Below are 22322 nucleotides of genomic sequence, written 5' to 3' on the forward strand. Positions count from 1 at the left end.
CTATTTGTTCTCCTTTAAGAAGTAAGATTGTATAATTCGATAAAAATTGTATCCCTCATTACCATTTGTTCCTAGTCGTCTGAGTAGACGTCTATTTCGTCACCCGGTGCGAATAATTTGACAAGAATTTTTCGAAATCTTTTTAATATCTATTCATCTTTGTATATCTACAATCGAATTTAGATAATCGTTTTATTATATATAATATAAAAATCATATGATACGAACTCAACGATTTAGGCTGCTCTGAACAGTATCGAGATAGAAGAACAAATATTTGTATATCAAACTAATTTTTAAATATTTGTTTCATATTTTTTATGTTATTATGTTTTATATTTTTCTTTCTCTTTCTCTCCTCCCCTCATCTCTCTCTCTTTCTTTCTCCTCCCCTCCCCCCTCTCTATCTCCCTCTCTCTCTCTTTCTCTATCTTTCCATATATTTTTATTACAATTTTATATTTATTTTGATTGTATTTTAGTTAGCGATATTAATATATATATATATATATATATATATATATATATATATATATACTTAATAAATCCGTGTCCTATATTTACTAGCTGTATTTATTATAATTTCTCACAAATTTTTTCTCGTGTTTTTAAAAAGTAATTTCCCTCTCGTTCTGTTTCCAAACTTTGGAAACAATAACGAAATAACGTACGATAATAAAATGATATTTAAACTTTGTCCTAAATATCTCTTCGTTATCTTCTAAATGGTGATAAATATTGTCTCTTTCCTTCCAGCTTAGCCAGCGAAATAATTTGAAACCGATTCCATGTGGACGCCATATGGAGTCCCATGTGTATCCCTTATGCTGCATTCTTAGTATGTCGCCGCACAAAGATCAAGAGTCTTTCTAGGATCTCGTTGTGAGCCGTTATCTTATCGAAGACGGAGGCAACCTCTGACCTCTGTGTAAACACGAAAAGCATTGGGAGACCTTTAGCATCTCCCTCGCCATTCGGCCATTCGCCGATCAGCCAGCAACGGAAATACTTATTTAACTGCACGTGGTGTGGACGCCACATACATTCTCTCTACCTCCGTTTTCATCTTCAATCAAGTCGTCAATCCGCACCCCGATTTATCTCTCGGGTGGTTATCGCGGATATTTTTGTCACATGAGAGAAAGAGCTGAGCCGCCGTGAGTAACGACAGTCCTCCATCGATATCTCCGCAAAATTTAAAATTTCCATTGATCCAAGTGACATAATGTAAAAGTGGCAAAAAGAAGAAAAACTATAAAGAAAGAGAGAGAGAGAGAAAAAGAGAATAATAGTGATCAGTGTGTGTGAAAAATTATTTATTGCGTAAATTTCTCCTTCTGATAGTGCTTATCAATTAATATTAATCAAGCAATTAAATAGCAACGCATTGCGACAGATTGGTATCCAACATTGAGGGATGAGGACCTTGGTAAAAAGGTGCCGATCTTAAAGGACCTCTCAAGGATTCCGGAAACGATATAAAATTTGAGAGTTGGTACCGGAAATCATGAGGGCAATATTGCTTTTTGCGCTCACGTGCTCAGTATTGATTATCGTGCGAGGAGGTAATTATCAGCAATTTCCTGTGTATTTATTGCAACGTCCGGTATCTCATTAATTTGCCTGTTAATCGTTATCAAGCGATGTTGACGTCTCTTAAAACATAACAAAATAACATAAACACATAAGAGCATTTACATAGTTGAATAAAGATGTCTATATTATATATTTTTTTTCTGTGCCAATTAATATTATTAAAAATATAAATTATATATATATAAAATCTCATGTAGAATGTTTGTTTAAACATATATATGCGTTATATTAAGTTAACAATTGTGAAAATAATTTAAATATAAAAATATTTTGTAATTTAAAGGATAATGTTACATAAATTAAATTATGTTTAAAATTTTATAAATTTAATATTTATTTTAAAATTTATTATTTAAAAATTAATTAATTATTAAAATTATCTTACCAAAGAATTTTTTAATTTAAATTGCCCACTTTTAATAGAATCGGCGATATAATTTTTTTAATTCAAGATAATACATAAAATACTATAAATATATAACAATATAAAATACTATAAATTATTAATATAATAAATATATTAGCATTATACATTGCATAATATTTTTAATTTGCATAATATATAATTTAAAGAATGATGTTACATCAATTAAATTATGTATAAAGTTTTATAAATTTAATATTTTAAAATTAATTATTTTAAAATTAATTATTAAAATTTTCTTGCCAAAAAATTTTTAAACTAAATAATATAAAATTTAAATTGTTCACTTTTAATAGAATTAGCGATATTATTTTTTTAATTAAATTAATATAATATATTACAATATAAAATATTATGAATTATTAATATAATAAATATATTAGCATTATACATTGCATTATTACAATTTAAAAAATTTTTTTCAGAAATTAGCAAGGATCGTGCGCCATGTAGCCGAATCAAATGCAAGGGTAATACTTTATATATTTTGCACATATAGGCACATATTGTATTAACATATGCAGTTTTTATTCTCGTGTTTCTATTGACTTTACAATTTTCGGAAATTTATTGCCTTGTGTCGCGTTAGTGTATTATTGAAAAGAGAAACGGAGATTTATTTTCGCGCTGTAATAATTCCGTCTCATGTTTTTCTTGCGAGAACTGCTAGCATTGCATCTTTTTAACATTGAAATCTTTCTTATTTCCTCTTTTAAATGTATTTAATTTAAAATAAAAAAATCAATGTTTTGCACTTTAATTCGAGAGATAATCAGCTTATTTTACAGAAATTTGTAGATAATATTCACTTGCGTTATTTGTTGCATACATATAAGCGCTTAAATAATTTGTTGATTTTAATTTATTAAATTAAATTAATTTATAATATCTTTACTTCCTTTTTTTTCTTTCATATTTTTATTTTCAGTTTTTTTTTCACATTGTTTAAATGTGAAATAATTTTGTGACGTCATAGTTACGCATGTTTGTCGAGGTGAAGAACTCTGATCTTTATTTTTCAAACAAATATATATTCGTATAGATAACAGATTACTAAGAAATGAAAATTATTTCAGATTGCTAGATGCGATCAGAAAATGTTTTTAAACGATAAATTACTTTGTGCATAAATTTATTTTTACTGACAATATAGATCGTAATAAATTTCAACTAATAATTAAAAAAGAAAATAAAATTTTCTTGCTTTGTCTCATATATTTTATTTTATATCTCAAATATTAAATACATTTTTTTGTTAAATAAAAATTCTATTAAATAGAAAGCAAGTTGCCTCTGTATATATATTCTGAAGTAAAAAATATTATATGCAGCTTTACTTATACATAATATTTTAATGTGCATGTAAAATAAATATAATAAAATATTATATAAATTATAATTTTAATATTGCATAAAAATGTATTGTTTATTTATTCCTTTTTAGTCCCGTTGGAAAGAAAATTCAAATACCAAGAGGATGTTCATTACGTGTACTCATACTCTGTGGACGTAAGCACAAATCTGGGTTATTATCAGACATTACCTCATCATCTCGGAAACGATTCGGCCTTGCATATCGATGCTACTCTGTCCGTGCACTTCAGCAGCCCCTGCGAGGGAACTCTCAAGATCCTGAACTCCAGCATCAGCCACGATCGCAGCACGTATAACGTGGAGTTCCCCGATCATGCCGGCTATGAGTTTAAGACCAGTCTTGAGCGTTTTGTATTAAGATTTACATTTGACGATGGGCTAATCCACGAGCTGTGTCCAAACCAGCGCGAGCCGGTCTGGGCATTGAACCTGAAAAGGGGCATGTTATCGATGCTGCAGAACAGCATGCGACGCTTCGACGTGGACCACAATGCTAACGAAGTAGACGTTTATGGCGCCTGCAATACTGAATATCATTTGTACGAGGCTAAGCGAACCAGCTTGATCGTAAAGAAAAGCAAAGATCTGGCCGACTGCCAGAACGGCCCCAAGTACTTCTCCGTAGTGCAATCGAATCCTTATAAAAGTCCGCGAAAGCTACATGGTCAACACAGATTGTTCAAATCACGCAGCGACTGCGAAATTACGATTGATCATAACGTCTACGAGAGAGTAATCTGTGACGAGACACGATTGCTACAGCCACTCTCGAATGGCGACAAAGCTGGTGCCAGGACCGATTCTCGGATGGTTCTTCAACTGATTCAGGAGACAAAGGAGAATTTTTTCCAAGATTTCGAAGAGGATGAAGAAATTAACGATAAAGAAAAAGACGAAGATAACTTTATTCGAGGTGCATCTCTCACGAAGAGAACCACGTTGCTATATGATCACACGAAGATGCCGAAGACTATGCACGGCGAGCTGCGAACTTCCAGAGATTTAATGAAGAACTTGTGCAAACTTACGTCGAACGCTGATGATTTGCAACAGAGATTCGCTGAAATGTTTACCAATTTCATTCATTCGGCTCGCTTTCTAGATTATCCTCTATTGTCGCAGCTGTTCTCGAGAGCTAATAACATTTGCAAACATGGAAAGTACGTAATTAAGGATACAATCTTTTTCAGCTAAAAAAGAGTTTAAGTTTACAAATAATTTAAGGATTTAAATTTACAAATAATTAAAAAAATACTATAATCTAAAAATTATGATAAATTTATTTTACTCGATATATATCAATATTTTCCCTTGATTATGTTTGATACCTTTTTTTATTTGACAGGAAGCACATCGTTGCTGCACTGCCATACCTAAACAGCAACGCCGCGGTGAATGTGATGAAGGATCTGATAATGAAGAGATATGTTAATCAAGCGACTATTAATGATTGGATCATTACTTTTGCTTTGTTCCCGCAACCGGATCACGATACCATCAAAGCTCTCTCGCAGTTACTGGACTTTCAGCGTCAAATTCCCCATGCCCAGTTTATTCTCAGCTACTCCACCATTATTTATACATATTGCAGAAACAATGATAACTGTATCGATTTGGAGGAGGTGGACGCGCTTCTGTCGCATCTTCAACAGAAAATCTCACGAGGTTGCGCGCCCCGTCTTCATTCTCCTCAAGCGACGAAAGAAGTAAAATATTTATAATTTTATTCTTGCCATTTACAGCAAATCCTAATCACAAAATAAAGTACAAATAAAATGCGCTTCATTCTTCTAGAGCTAGAGTTTAGTCTTCTAGTATAGAAGAAAGAAGCTCGCACGTTCACATAAATATATATATATATATATATATATATATATATATATATATATAATATTATATATATATATACATATACATATATATATATACATATACATATATATATATACATATATATATATACATAGGAAAAAATAAATTTTTATAAAAATAATTGTTGTTTAATTCAAATAATAATAATAATAATAATAATAATAATAATAATGTTACAAGAGGATAAAAGATTTTTAATAGAAATATAATATAATTATTAATTAATAATCAATTGTTATAAATGGAAAATAATTTACTATAACTGTATAATTGTAGACATTGGAGGCTTTGAAGGCAATTGGTAACATGGGGCTTGAAACAAAGAGTTTGCGAAGAGATCTGAAAAAATGCATAGATGATACTGGCGGTTTCTTACCCATGGAAATTCGCGTTGCCGCCATCGATGCTCATCGTAGGCTACCGTCCTGTGAAGAGACAAGAGATCAATTTTTCCTTGATTATTATCGCAATACGACGTTAGACACAGAAATTCGTATCGCCTCTTATTTACAAGTAATGCACTGCCCTGATTACAATGTCATTAAAACCATCAAGCACACTCTCAAAATGGAAGAAGTCAATCAAGGTTTGTTTATTACACAAGCACTTATTATCGTAAATCTTTATTATAATCTGGCAAAAAAATATTAATACAATTCTAAATTTTAATAAATTTGTTTATAATTTGTTTTTTAACAATTCTAATTAATTTAGTTTATTCAGAGAAAAAATTTGATTTATCATAAAAGTTTTAATTGTAATTTTTGTTTTTAGTTTTCATAATTTTTTAAAAATTATTTTTAGTTGGTTCTTTCGTATGGAGTCATTTAACGAATCTCTACAACTCCGCCTCGCCTACTAGAGTCGAGATTCAAAGTCTGCTCACAGATCGGGACATCGATAACAAGTTCAACAGCGACATTAGAAAGTTTTCGCGTAATTACGAAAACTCCTTCTTTTCTGAGGAGTATAATATCGGCGCGAATTATCAAACAAATTTGATTTTCTCGCCAAAATCATACGTGCCGCGATCGTTGACATTCAACGTTACCGCCGATCTCCTCGGCCAATCCGTGAATTTATTTGAAATTACTGCACGAATGGAGGGCCTGGAATATTATGCGGAAAATCTCTTTGGTCCAAATGGCATGTACAGTAACGAAAAAATCTCGAATCACCTTCGGAATTTCCTTAGATATTTCAGATCGGCATCGGAGAAGGAAAATTACTGGGATGATGTAAAACGGTTACCTAACATTATCGATAACAATTTCGATCACCCAAAAATTAGCCTTGGTTATAAGGTATATATATGTAAAAATTAATGTAAAAATAAAAATATATATTTATCTTCTTATAATTTAAAATTTAAAAAAAAATTGAATTTGCTAAAATATATACAATAAATACAATAAATATCTTATAAATAACAAATAAAATAAATTTGCATTACAGCAAGATACTATAGATAATATAACATATATTTCGATAAACTGAACAAATCATATATGGTGTAATTTTTTTATGTACATTTTTTATATACATACAAGCTAATTATAATAATGTTGTTTGTTGCAAAAGATATTCGGAAATGAGTTGAAGTTTACGATGCTGGACGGCGACAAGCAAGTGATGTCCGCACTGGCGAATTTCAATCTTTGGCAGAAGATAAAAGAGTTTTTGGCTATGCAAGAAATACTCTATGAAAGGACCGGGATGTTCTTGGATTCCTCTTACGTTGTACCAACAGGATCTGGTTTGCCGATTCGCTTGGACATCGCTGGTTCTGCGGCTTGTAATTTCAAGATTTCGAAGATACTTAATGATGCTCGACTAGCTAACAGAGAATTCCAACTCACTGCCAATATCACTTCTAGGTTTGTTTATTTTTTGTGTATATATATTATACTCTCAAAAATTATTCCATAATAAATAATAAATCATAAATGTAATTATAAGAAATAATTACATTTAATATAATTATAACTAGATAATAAATAACTAAAAAATATCAATATTTTATATGAATGATATCTTCTTTTATTTTTATAATCTTCTTTGTTCTATAATATTCTATTATATAATCTTCTTCTTCTTTTAATTTTTTCTTCATTTTTTTAATTTTTTTAAAATCTCGATATTTGTAATATTCTCATAATTAAAATTCTCTTTATATATATTGTTTCTATATTTAATTATAATTGGATTTTATTTAATAAATAATATCTTTGCGCCTCTTTTAAGAAAATAATTTCTTTGTTAATTTCTTCTTGCGTTCTTTTCTTTTATATTTCTATTTTCTAACATATTTCTCATTTCATTTATGTTTTATGTTATGCTCTTGCAGCATAAGTGCCGATATAATAGGCACGATGACTGTCGATGCTTTCTACAAATCTGCCGGACTTAAGTTGCGAACTAACATTTACTCTTCCGGAATGATGCAGCTTCATTTGAACGTAAATGACACTCGTTTAGCGCGGGTGAGTCTGGGCTTACCGAATCGCAAAGTAGATGTGCTCTCGTTGTTCTCGGACATTTCTTTCATCAAAGTTAAAGGTGCCGAGATTGAAGAAAAGTCTCTGGGCATCTTAGTAGCTGATCAAGACCAAAAGAATTCGCGACATCCGGTAATCATACCTAAAAATATCGTCAACAACACCACTTGTAGCTGGGCAGCCTTAAACAGGCTGATAGGCTTGAAAATGTGCACCGACTATCAATTCACGAATGTGACTAAGGATATCAAAGCGCCTTATTTTATCCTTACTGGGCTCACACTCTTCAAGGTTTCGTTGCTTAAAGACGATCCAACTGCTAAAAATTATGTATTAGAGTATAATTGGAATAAAACTCAGGTAACAAAAAAGTTGTATATAATTTCTCATTCAATCGCCATATACTAAAGAAATTTTGTCTAATTTTAAACGAATTTTTTGTAAATAATTATTGAAATTTTTGAATAATTAAATGATATTGATGTTTAATGAAAATTCTTTGAATATTAAAACAAAAGATATTTTTTATGCCTTTTGTTAATTTTATTTCAGAAACATAGTACGTTTAAAGTGATATTTGACACACCTGGTTCGAAAGTGAATAGAGAAATAAGCGCTATTGTCGATTTTGATATAATAAATAATAACGTTACCGCTTTAATTCATTCAGCCGGTAATTCTTTGATTGCTAAAGGTTAGTATTTTGTGAATGTATTTATCTAATTTTCTATTCAAATTATGTTAATAATAAAGGTGTTAAAATGATGCTCTTATATTTCCAGGTACCTACAAACGTTCTGAGGATGAAACTTATATAGATATCGGTTTCGATATCAATGGTACGAAACACTTGGATGCCAGCGTGGGTTACACAAGAAAGAAGTTTACTAATGGTTACACTTATCATCCTAAAGTCCATCTAACTATTAATAATGAACGCGTTGCTGCCATTTCAGGTATTTTGTCGTCTTTTCAAATCGATACCAATCTTGGTCAGTTTGTAAATAAAGTAATTTTTTTGTAATAATATATAGCTAATATGTAACTTATAACTAATTTTAGTATATACAGAGATAGGATATATAAATAATACTAAAAAATTTTTTTTAACCACATCAGGTGCGATAAGAAACGCGCAAAAAAACAACGTCTCTCAATTCGACATAGACTTGACTTTTCAAACAAAGCGAGTCTGGAGCAAACTAATCGGCTACATCGTTCAACGAAACATTAGCCTGGCCGGCGATTTCCAATTAGATTATCAGTTACAACGTATGCCGAGGAAGGAGACTCTCCATTTGGAGATCTCGCTATCTAACCGCTCGTCGAGGACACTCACGCACAAGACTGCAGAACTGAAACTGCAATCCACTGCCTACCCGCAACTTAATACTGTAATAAGTGCTTGGTATCAACAAGCTCTCGGCCACTTAGAGCTGCACGCCGAGGTGAACTCGAATCCGCATCTGAAGGATGATCGGCACAAACTCACGGCGCAGCTTATCGTCTCTTACTCGAAAATGTACTTTCAAAACCAGGGCACAAAGGTCAGCATGCTGATAGCCGTCACCAAACCTATTCAAAACCTGGATCTCAAAATGGGTATCAATCATTACGCTCTCGGCGCCGAATCAAAGACTAGTTTGCTCATAGGATATGCACCGGGTAAGATGCAAAGTTTATTATTATAAGCAAAATTTATTTGACTATAAAAATATTCAATAAATCTTTTCCACCTGCAGGCAAGGAGATTAGTTTGATCGTCAACATCATTATGCCGCGTAATCTGCTATTCTCCATAGAGGGCCACGCGAACCTGACAATTCCGAATTTCAACTCAATGTTGATCGATGCACGTATCAACGAGCGATCACGACGTGAATACGAGCTAGATTTCGCTGGCACGTGGTTCAGCGGTCACAACATAACCGCGCGTGGAGCTTATTCCGATCGATCGTCAACTGTCATCATGAATCATCACTTGAAAATGATCTTCAAATCGCCGAGCTTTGTTTCTCCAATTCTGCTTAATTGCTACTTGTATCAGAATCACAGTGACCTGAGAGTCAGTTTATATGCCGAACAAATAGACTATGATAAATACGCCTTTATATTAAATCATACAATGTTGTCGATGACCAGTATAATGTCGTATGTAGAAGCCAGGTATCGCGGTAACGTGTATTCGGCAATGACAAACATCGACACTACGCGAGAAATCCGTTTAGAGCTGCATTTAGACAAATGGCGGGATGTACATCTGACCTTAAGTGGCATCAACGAAGAGAACCGGCAAGAGTTGGCAGCAGAGCTTAAGTGGGACGCCAACAGAGATCCTGCTTTAAAACTCAGCACAATGTTGCAATTAAGTAGAGTATACCTGATGGATACAGCTTCATCCGGGATTAAGCGAAATGCGATAATAACGTTGACTTATCCGGGTCGACTAATAACTGGTTCTTGTGATTTGGTTATATCTAATCCGCATAGTTATCTGATAGACATTACTGTGAATTGGAATCCGGAGAACGTAATCAAGGCGTCGATTGGCGCAAACTATGACGTACAGCCAGAAATGATATCTGCCAAATTGGAGTCGCAACTGTTAATGCCTTTTGAACAATGGAAAAAAACTGCCTTAAACGTAAGGTAAGAGTATGCATTTGGTTTTGAATTATTCTATTTAAGCGATATAATAAGATATACAATATACTATTAATTTTATCTAGTTTTTTTAGTAAAGTCAGATCAAATTCTATTCTTGCTCCTTTTTGATGAATTATTTAATTTTCAAAGTTTTAATTACAAAAAAATAACTTTTGCTGTCAATTATTATTTTAATCCTATTATTGCTCGCAGATATCTACAATTGCCAGACAAGATTATAGCTAGCAGCAGTGCTTACTGGAAGGACTCCCAGCATATGATATTGGAATTATATGCTACCGCGAGTGAGTACGAAGACTTGAAGGAATGGACGGCAAATTATGGCTTGACCAGCACTGTACACTCAAACTCGTGGATGACTGTAAACATCACTCACAAGATGCTACGTTCGGAAACAATTGATACACATGTGCTGATCAAGTATAATCCCGACAAAACGTTTGATGCGCGCAGCATCTGGCAATTAGACAAGGAATCGGACAATGTATTCAATCTTACCGGCAATCTTTACCTGTATTCGCCTTTGGCAAACTACCGGAAGAACGAACTCAAGTGCCAGCTGCGTCTCATGACTAGCTGGATGTTCTTCGGCGCGGCTAATCTCGATCTGGATAAACGCAAGTACACCGGCCACCTGATCGGCGACCTAGTAAGCTGGAAGGAATCTAAGGTGGAGTTCAATGTTACCACGCCGTTGGAGAAGGTCGCCTTCGTTCGTGGCAGATTCGGTCTGTCGGAAAGCAACCGGCATGCAGTGGCAGAGATTATCACGCCGAATGGTCCGCTGGGTGTCGAGGCGTTATGCCAGCTTTTCACCGCCGCTTATGACTTCAACATCATATTCATGTTAGCAACGCCTATTGAGATGTTACAAAAGGCGCTGGTAGTGGCCAAACTAAATAGGCGCGAGGCTGACTTCAGGATTGGTTACAACAATATCACGGCAGGCTTTCTCGGTACTTGGCACTATGAGAATATTACTAATTTCGATTATAGCTATATAGTGCTCACGCCATTGGAGGGTCTGCACGAATGCGGAGTGATCACCAAATTGATTGTGGTACACACGGAGGCTGAAAATATGTTGGACATAGATATGGAATTCTCGTTAAGACTGGCAAACAATAAACTTGGTATCAAGGCTAAGGGCGGACCAAAACCTCCGCCTGTTAAGATTCCGCTGAAACCTGGAATTATATCTACAACAAATGATCCTGATATCGATGAGTCGGTAGAGGAAGATGAAGAAGAGGAAGAAGAGGAGGATGGTCTCTATTGGCGAGGAGAACTGCAGGTAATTGTAATTTAAATAACGTAATTCAAAAAACCAAGAAATGAAAAACTAATCATAAAAATCAAATTTTTATATTAAATTTGAAATTTAATTTATAGATATTATTAATCAAACATTTTTCTCTTTTTCTCTTTTCTCAGATATTAAAAATTATAGCTATAATGAAAAATGTGATAAGAAAATATGATATAGAAAATTTTAGCTATTAAATAAATAAATAAATATAGAAAAAAATATAAAAAATAAAAAATTAATTTAAATTAATTAAGAAAAAAATTAATGTTTTTATACAGGATGCTAAATTTCAAACGTAATGCCAAATAAATGCCAAATATCTCGATAACTGAATAAATTATCGAAGTTTGGATTTTTTTATTCATCCAAAGTCAAATTCTTTATATCAAAGTTTGACCATCTCGAAACAATACAACTTAAACAGAAATCGGATCTCAATATTTCATTTAATTATCGAAATATTCAACCATTTATACATTTAAAATTTTGCACCCTATTTATTCTCCTAATGAAAGAATACAATTATTAAATTAATATAATATTATTATCTATATTTTTATTCATTTATATAGATATGGCTCGTAATAATCCCGGTTATATCGGGAGAGCTAGATATCGATACTGAAGGTGATACTTATAAGATTCTAAGCACAATACAATTGCCACCCGGCAAAATCATCATATACGACAGCTTTTCCATGGAAGATGTTTTTCATATAAATAATGATCTACATATTAGTTTAACGTTTAGCAGTATCAAAGAGATAGCATCATTTTATACATTTTTAATCGATCTTGAGAAACGGACCTATTTCATGGAAACGATCGTGAACGTTAGGAAAAACACTACATGGATCGAGGTAATATTTTTATGTGCAATTCAAACAAATTTATATTTTTTTATACTTTTATAATCAAACGAACAATGCAACGAAATATATGCAGGTAGAGAAAATATATATTGAATACATAAAATTTTATTATTATATAGACCGGATTTCACGGCAATTATACATATCATGTCAATACGAATAATACAAAGGCGCATTTGGTGAAATTAAATATAAAAACACCTTTGGAATTTCTTAAAGACCTTCGTAGTAATGCAATTGTAGAGATCGAAGGCAATCTATATAGAAGTACAGTTACGATTCGTGGAAAACAATTAAATATAGAATTGTTTGGAAATATAAAGGTAAGTTTCGCACAAGTTTTAAAATATTTACGAGTAAAAATATTCGCAAATATAAAAATAAAAAAAAAATATATATATATACCACAATTTTCATATAGATGGAAAAAGCTCTGCTTGATATGATGGTTTCCGGTGAAATCGATTCACCTATTATAAAAATACCGAAAACTACAATAGTCGCAAAAAAGGATTTTACAGGAAATAGGAAGCAACTTAAATTCAGTGCAAGAATGGAAGAGCCTGTATCAAAATACGTAAGTATCAATATATATATATATATATATATATATATATATATATATATATATATATATATATTTGTAATCCAATTAAATTATAAATTAATTTATATTAGCGGTTAATTTTAGTTGAGTTTTACATAAAAATTAAATTAAAATGATCTAAATAAAATTAAAATAAATTGAATTAAATTAAATAAAAAAAATTAAATAAATAAAATTAAATAAATAAAATTAAATAAAAATTTAAATTGTTATTTCTTGTAGACGTCTTTCGAATCCGCCTGGCAAATAGACGAGCATCTCGTAAGAGCTTCTGCGAAACTGGAAAGTTGGATAAAAGCTTTAGAGTCGCTGGAAGCTGACGTTCTATACAGTAATACGATTCGTGTAAACAATACTGCCAAACTGAACGTACGCGTAACGCATCTCGACGATCAGGTATATCAGCTGGCTGGAAACTTAAGTAATGACAAGATCGATGGCGATGTACATACGCCGTTGTCGCAAGAACCTCACTTCCAGTTCCACGGAGATCTAAGACAGATCAATGAATCGTTGTACGACGTTAGGGGAGAATTAAAAGATCAGCTGCAAGCAAAATCTTATGACGTCAGCTCTGTCATCTTCGTGCAGGACGACACTTTGACTTCGATAGATGTTAGAGCCGAGCCGAAAAACGCGAACACCGATCGAATGATTTTGAGATTAAAGAGGAAGGCGTATGGTCTTTTGCTGGATGTCGATGGTGGATCTTTCAATGGTACTGTCGACGCAAACATCCTCAACAATTTTAATTGGGACATAAGAGCTCGCACGGATATCAAAAGAGCTGATAAAATAAATATTTATCAGCTGAATACTTTCATGAATGTACAAGTGGATGGCAACACCACTCTATACATTCAAGCCGAAACACCTTGGAATGATAGCAGGATTGTGACTTTGAATGCAAATATGATGCTGACCAACACGAGCGGTGACGTTCGATTAAATCATCGATTAAATGACGATCAGTGCCATGCGGCCATTCAATGGAAACTGATCTACATGGAAGATATGTTAATGAAACTGATCGCAGGATATGACACCGCGGATCTGGGCGAGAAGGAGCTGTCGACTCACGTGTTCTTCAAGAATCTCGGTCGATTGTACAGAAATATCGATATGGGCTTGGACTTGGACATCGATCGAAAAGCGTGGGAGTTCGAGACAAACGCGACCATAGGTTTCCGCAATAAGCAAAACTTGGACGCGGTGTTCATTGTGAAATTGCCACCTCCGAATAATGATGATCATCGGTTCTTAATCAGTTATCATACTAGCAAGGACACGCAGGACATTTCTTACGTGCTGGGCTACAACGCTGTTAAAGCGAAGAGTAATTATGCTTCGGATGGATCGGTTAGTATTCTTTTAATATTATATAATAAACAGTAAAATATAATAAACTAATAATATAATAAATAATAAAATTAATGAACACAATAAATTTAAGTAGTTTTTTTATTAAAAGTATTTATGCAGATTGAGAAAAAGATATATAATTCTTTTTTATAAAAAAACCACAAATTTTTAAACAAAAAGAATAAATTAATATAATTTTTAGAAATTTAATTTTTAGAAAATTAATTTAAAAAATTAATTTTGGAAAATAATTTTTAGAAAATTAATTTTTAGAAAATTTTAAAACAAATTTTTTTTATTTAAATTATATTCTCTTTTTTGTTTTGTTTCTCTCTCTCTCTCTTTCTTCAAAATTAAAATAAAAATATTTTCTTGTTCTTAAATAATAACAATGGAAAATTTTAGGTTCGTATGGCTACACGCGATATTAATGGCCATTTCCGACTGACATGGGGTTTATTGCCAACGGAATCTGTGAACAATCTTTTTAATATCACCTTCGATAAAAAAGAAATCGAGCTCAAATATTCTCTGTATACGCCGAAATTTCTGCAAGAAGAAACACTTGTATTCTTCTTTAGTTACGACGGTAATTCCGATGAACGAAATTTAATTAATGCCGATCTCTTTTATCCTCCAAGGCAGCAGATTGGAACTGCAAGAATATTTTATGAAAGTTTAATCAACGTTAATGGAACCATCAACGCTTCAATATCAACGCAAACTTTATCATTTGTCGGATGCAATTTTATTGTACTTACTACTTTGTAAGTAAATCCACTATATTAGAAAATTAGAAAATTATAGAAAAAGTATTATATTACATAATAATTAATGAATCGTACACATAATGTAATGTAAAAATTGAAACTTTTTGTATAAATAAGTTAAATAATTTAAAAATAATTTTTTTATTATTTTTAAAATTTTTTCTAATTATTGTTTCTCTTTTTATACAGAAAGCAGAATAAGAGATTCATCGAGTGCTTCTGGCCTAATAATACAGCTTCGCTCAACTCCGATTACATTTATTACAGCGAACGATTAGATTCGAATCTAGAAGGTATTCTGCACATAGAAGTTCCTCTAAATGCTCGTCACATTGGTCATCTAACTTACGGCTACAAGAAACGTCCACAGGTCACTACGGGTCATTCGATCTTGACCTATAACAATCAGAAAGTACTAAATACTCAATATAATTCAAAGAGTGAGTCCCGGGCTGGCTTCGATAAAGATCGTATTCAAATTACCGTGGAAAACATGTACAAGCCCATAGGCATCATCTACGTGAACCAATATGAGTATAGCGGTGGAAACGAGGGAACCAATTATCCCACCGTCGAGTTCAAGCAAGTGAACATTTATCGGTTAGACAACAGCTCGGCCTTCAACATCACCGGCGAATCCAAGATCCGGACTACCCATACCGGCCAGGATATTCATTTGAAGGCGATGCATTTGAACAAGACGATACAGCTAAAGACGGACTATCAGGTATTACCCGGCGAGTTTGATCACAATACATGGTTAAGTCTAGACGAGAATGCTTGGGTATCTTATTATATAAACATCCTGAATAAAACCACGGAGGACATGGACAATCAGTTCATCATTCTTAATTTATCCTATCCCTTACGAAATTTCACTGTAGACGGCTCGTATAAGATCACCAGCAATGAAATAAGTTCCGAAGCGAACTTGCAATGGGAACGTGACGACGAGAAGTCGAGGATCGTCGGTGCGACCTTTAATTGGACGAATGTCAATATCACATCTATGGAACCTAATAAACATCAAATTGTATTGAGTTTCCGACATCCGACCTTCGAAAAGAATGTCACGTTAAAGGGTATACTGATGAAAAAAGACCACAGGGACTTATTAAACGCCGTCTTCTCCGCGGATTATTCCACCAACGAGGACAAGCTGTTGACATTGTCCGCCTTGTTGAGAGATGAGAGCGATGCATCGAACAGGAAGTATCTCTACAAAATATGGGGCAAGCATGTCAACACCAGATTAGATCTCGACGTGGAAGGATTCATTCGTAGACAAGGATATGTACTGCTCGAAACGGTAAATCACGCTCGATACACGCGCAGCTATGTGTCGAGCGAAGCTGGAGAATTGATCGGTCGTATTGATCGGAAATCGAGAGAGATATTCTTCCGACGAGTAAACAATGACGAGGTTAAATATTTCACGATCGGTTATTATCCTTCATCTTCTCGTTACGTCGTGAATGGTAGCGCTATCAATACGCCAGAACTCAACGCTACCGGCTATTTCTTTTTGGACCCGAATGAGAAGCTTATCTGGGCAATGGTTAATTACACGCCCAGTGAGTATATTAAAAGTTAGAAATATTTAAGAGAATTAATAATTTACATTTATCAAAGTAAGAGACTTTAAATTAAATTAAGTAAGATAAAATATTGGAATCTAATTTTAAAATTAAATTAAAAAAACATTTTTTTAATTAAATTTTTAAAAAATTTAATTTTAAAGTAAGATATTAATTTAGAGAAAACAAGATCTTAAATAAAAAATAAAATGCTATAAAGTAAAAGTCTTATTTAGAAACTTCAGATAAAAATGTGTGTTTTTCCTGTTTTATTTTATTTTACAGAAAGCTCTCTTGACATTTTTTACGAATATTTCAAACACGTTTTTCGTTACTTCTATTTTTTTTTTTTGTAAACATGTACATTATTTTAAAACTAAAATTGAAATAATTTTTGTTCTTTGAGTTCTTTATCCCCTTTTTACATATTTTGCGTTTTATAGATGCACGAGTGAGTTTAAGAATGAATGGCAATATTCCGGACGCTCGAAACGCCATACTTAACATTTGGAGAACCTATGACGACGATTTAATAATTTCGGACGTTTCTTTCTATCTGAAATTAAATCACTCGAGACTCGTTACCTCAACTTTGCGATGGCGGCCCGAACTCAAAAGTGATATCATTGTAAGTTAAATTTAGTATATTAAAATATGTATTTTTTAATGCAATATAATTAACATGAGATTATACGCGCATGACCACTTGCAGACTACTGTAAAAACGACCTTTAACGAAATGTGTGAAAGTGTAAACAATGATGTCGATTATTGGAAACAATATGTAAAAAGTGAAGTAATAAATTCCATTACGGATGTATGGGAGGACGCTCAGCAGGACATTTCAGGATTCCTTGACGATTGGTAGTGAGTATTTCAAAAAATAAATGTTAAATATCTATAATTTCAAATCAGGTATTCATAAAAAAGATTCAGATAAATAATATAAATAAAATAAGAAAATTATTAAAATAAAATTTAATTTCTACATAATTACATATTATCTTATCTTTATCTTATCTTTATTTATTACTATCTTTATCTTATATTTTTTTAGTGATCTAAAAAATCTTGAGCATGACTTTGAAGACCTCAAGGTATATTTGAACGAGTCTTATAATGCCAATACCTTCTACATCAAAGATATTGTTGATATTGGGGTATACGCCATTGATGAATTGTCCCTGCGAAGTCATATTCAATCTCTTCCCAACATCCTCAATGAGATCTGGGAAATAATGGGCGAGTCCGGCGAAGCCTTGCGAAATTCATTGCTCTGGCTGATCGAGACCATCAAAAACGCTTATCACAAAGTATCTGAGATTGTCGTTGCTGTGTTGAGGGGCGAATCGGTGTCACAGGTGGCGGACATAATCGAGAAAATGATCGAAAAATATGATATGTTCATCAAAGATTTACACGTGTCTTTCATCAAATACATTGAGAATCTCTGGAATACAATTTTTTCATCCATCTCGGAACAATGGTATCGCTTCTTGAAGCTAATGGAACCTATGTTTATCCGGTTCATTCATTATCTCGAGACGGTTGTCTGGAAAGCGAGCAAAGAGATGCTCGATTTCCTGTACGATCGTAAAAAGGAGATTATCACATCGCCCTATTTCGATCGTTTTGCCAACTTCTCTCAGGACATCGACAAGGTCTATCGCGACATCAAAGCGAACGATATAGTGACCAACGTGCATAAATATTCGGGTCTGGTGATACAGTTCCTAAAGGAACGTTATTTTGCCTTTGTGCCGTTCGGAAAAGAACTTAAAGACGTCATAGATGAAATTATATCGGAATTGAAGGAGCTTCGAAAATTACCATCGGTCAACTACGCTCTGGAGAAACTCGAGCAGATGTACGATAGGATTGGTTACTTCTGTGAATACTTTGAAGTCAAGGGTAAGATAGAGAGTCTTATCCGGCTGGTGCATTCCAAGATGATGGACATCAGCCAGACGGCGTTACAAGCTGAGAGTCGCTACAGGGAAGCTAAGACCATGTTTATCTTTGATCCTAATCAGGGTCTGATGTGCCTAGAACAGAAACTGCCCATGTCTTGGCACGCCTTCAATCAGACGCCTGAATTCCACGAGATACCAGAAGTCAGAGCAGTCAAGGATATCAAGAAGTATTTCATCACTTCGAACACTACCTTCTGGAGTCTTTACTATCAGTACAAACCGTACTCGGAGCTGTCGAACTGGTTACCACCATTCAAAGGTTTGTTTAAGAAAGTTTAATAATAGGAATTAATATCTAACATATTTTCTGTCTTTCACTGATTTCTTCTCAAACGCAATGCAAAGCAACAACTATTAGAATCCGGCAGTAACTGATATGAGGTTTCCCTCATTCTTATTATTATATTTCAATACATATTTACTTTGATTAAATTTTATAATAAAATTTTAATAACAAATCAAAAACTAAATTAATTTTTGATATGTGTAATAATTCATTATTTCAGCGCAAGCCATGATTATCGGTTCTCAACATTATATCACTTTTGACGGACGTTATTTTGATTTTGCCGGAAATTGTACCTACTTGTTAGCGAAGGATTTTGCCCACAATACTTTCGCGATTCTGGTAAAATATAATATACAAGCCGAAGAAATCACTCATCAGATCATAGTATTGATCGGAAACAACGCTATTGAATTGGATCTCTTCAACGATGTTAGTAAAACTTATTATCTCATATCAAGAATTAAATCAAAGCTTCAATCAATTTCATCTAGGGAGTAAGAAATATCTATAAATTATATTTTCATTATTCAAGATAAATTATTTTTAATAATGCGCAATAAATTTAACTGATGTATTATATATTATTCAGACAATGAAGCTGATTTCCCAATCATCCGGCATTACAACGAATCTGCAACTGCCAATCGAGTTGGATCATGGCACGACGTACGTTTACCAAGTGGAGAACATGGTAACGGTGGAACGCAAGCACAACCAATTCCGGCTGGAGTGCAATCTTAAGTTTAATTTGTGTACCTTGGAACTATCAGGCTGGTATTACGGGAAGACGGCCGGTCTCTTCGGCACGATGAGTAACGAACAATTCGACGATACCTTGGGATCGAACAAGCTGTTTCTAAAGGACACCGGCAGTTTTGCTCACAGCTGGTCTATCGATGAGGAATGTGCTGACACGAAGAATCATGCCAACAAGACCCTACATCAAGACAGCACAATATATAAATTCTGCGACGATCTGTTTGTAAACAAGAGTTCGGAGTTCGGCATCTGTTTCAGCGTGATTGATCCGGCTGTGTACGCTAGGATGTGCCTGAACAGTTTCACCGAAGCCGAGGTGTGCACGGTGGCGATGTCCTACATGCAGATATGCATGTTCCGCGACACTTATCTGAGAATACCTGATAAGTGCACCTCATGCACTATGGTGGACGGTAGTCAGGTGGCCGAAGGCCGTTTCAAACGGCTGGATGATGACAAAGTGCCCCGATCGGCCGACGTGGTGTTTATCGTCGAGGCAAAGAGCTGTAATCGAGATATGAAGTTGAATAGCAGCATGGAATTGCTGATTACCCAGCTCGACAAGGAGATGAATGACCGAGGTCTTACGGAAAATCGATGGTCCCTGGTGGTATTCGGCGGTGACGAAGTGTACGATCGACCTAGGAGCATCATTCTCGATGGACAGATCTTCACGAAGAACGTGGCACGCTTCGTCGATTATTTAAGCTACGTGCCAGTAGGCAGCGGCAGCCAAGACATTTTCGCCGCGATTGGATTCGCTTCGCAACTCGTCTTCAGGGCTGGCGTGTCGAAGACTTTCATATTGATGCCATGCTCGCATTGCGAACCGGAGAACCAAACAGTAAGTTCTATCCTTAAGATGTGTTTCATGAAATTTGATGATTTTCTTGAATTTCTTGAATAAAAAATCCAATTCATCTTTCAACATTTTGCTTTATAGTTGGAATACTCGGTATTACACCAAGTATTGTTGGAACACGATATCACTCTGCACATACTAATGGATGGCGATTTCCAATTCGAAAAGGAGAAGATTGGCAAGATCTTCTACGGTTTGGACGCAAGCAAGTCGTACACCAAGAAGGACGCTCGAGTACTAATCGGCGACAAAGATCTGCGCAGACAAGTCAAACTTTCCAAGAACGTGCTAGGCTACTGCACACCGCTATCTTTGGAGACAAACGGCACGATATTCAGCGGCGATAAATTGCGTCTCGAGAAGTCGGCTTCGATTAAAAAATTTGCCAGCGTTTTCGCGAAGAGAGTCGCCCTTACAGCCGAGCCAAACAAGTGCCAATTGTGCGAATGTACCGCTGATAATAACGGCGTCACGCAAATGGAATGCATGCCGTGTGTATACCCGATGCCTGTACACGTGGATTACGTGAGTGTATGTATACCAAGTTTACAAGAATTATAAAAATTCAAGAAGACTTAAGCAACAAAAAATATTTAAAAAAAGATTTATAAAAGAGTATCTTCTAGACACTTTTACAATATCTTATTGAGACATTTTTACGTCTAATTTATTAATTATTTTTCCTTGTTATGTTGCAGGAAACTTTTAATCTTAATGAATCGCTCTCAATGATGCTGCCATTAGATAGTATCGATTATGGCCAAATCGATATAGAGGACGATGAAGGTATCATTAAAATATAGTTAGATGATATTAGATATTAGATAACTCGCCGGTATTAATCATATTTATTTGCAATATCCTTTGTAATATAGGATAATATAAGATAATACCTACCTCCCTTCCCAATCCAAAATTTGTCTTGGGCAAAATATAAAAAATATATATATAATATCAAAATCATATATATATATACATTAATAAAATATTATATCATTTAAATACTAATAATTATAATATTTTTAAAACAAACTCATGACTATTGTTGGAATATAATTATATATAAGACTGATGAGGGAGGGGAAGTGTGGTATGATCATTATGTAAAAGCACACAACACAGGGTCGATATATAAAACTTTCTTGTCTATATATATTATCTGTATATAATGTGTGTCTGAGACTTTTATATTTATATATATATATATATATATATATATATATATATATATATATATATAAATGTAATGCAAATCGGGAAATGGCAATTGATTTGCGTTACATCCTTTGCGCGCGCGCGTGCACGCGTTTTAAGTTGCATTTATATCTTATTCCGAAGCGGAACATGGCGAATATATCTAAATATCTCCCTCTCCGCGAAATTCTCCCAATGTAACAAAAAAATAAACCATATATCGTAAAAAGTAAATCGAGTAAACTTAATAGTCAATGTGGAAACAAAACGTTTCGCGCACTCCGAAAACTTTCAATATGGCCGTGATAGATTGAACG

At 33.8% G+C, this 22322-nt stretch overlaps 1 protein-coding gene across 2 annotated transcripts; it reads left to right on the forward strand.

The window, feature by feature from the left end:
• Positions 1 to 964: 964 nt before the first annotated feature.
• On the forward strand, positions 965 to 22253 carry LOC126854766 (uncharacterized). Of its 2 annotated transcripts, XM_050601790.1 has the most exons (27): positions 965 to 1157; positions 1397 to 1565; positions 2446 to 2490; positions 3465 to 4554; positions 4740 to 5100; positions 5543 to 5852; positions 6071 to 6570; positions 6848 to 7143; positions 7614 to 8124; positions 8317 to 8458; positions 8547 to 8720; positions 8884 to 9429; positions 9507 to 10413; positions 10624 to 11725; positions 12313 to 12600; positions 12732 to 12935; positions 13034 to 13189; positions 13442 to 14578; positions 14987 to 15348; positions 15541 to 16925; positions 17372 to 17556; positions 17641 to 17795; positions 17986 to 19160; positions 19408 to 19619; positions 19780 to 20793; positions 20893 to 21342; positions 21510 to 22253. In XM_050601790.1, exons 2-27 carry the CDS (start codon positions 1508 to 1510, stop codon positions 21612 to 21614), a joined length of 12870 nt encoding a protein of 4289 aa, XP_050457747.1. In that variant the 5' UTR covers positions 965 to 1157; positions 1397 to 1507; the 3' UTR covers positions 21615 to 22253. The 2 variants fall into 2 exon arrangements, with proteins under 2 accessions (XP_050457747.1, XP_050457746.1); XM_050601789.1 differs by having other exon boundaries at positions 965 to 1565.
• Positions 22254 to 22322: the final 69 nt, after the last annotated feature.

The sequence above is a fragment of the Cataglyphis hispanica genome, chromosome 14 (genome assembly GCF_021464435.1).
Source record: "Cataglyphis hispanica isolate Lineage 1 chromosome 14, ULB_Chis1_1.0, whole genome shotgun sequence".
In the NCBI taxonomy this organism is placed as follows: domain Eukaryota; kingdom Metazoa; phylum Arthropoda; class Insecta; order Hymenoptera; family Formicidae; genus Cataglyphis; species Cataglyphis hispanica.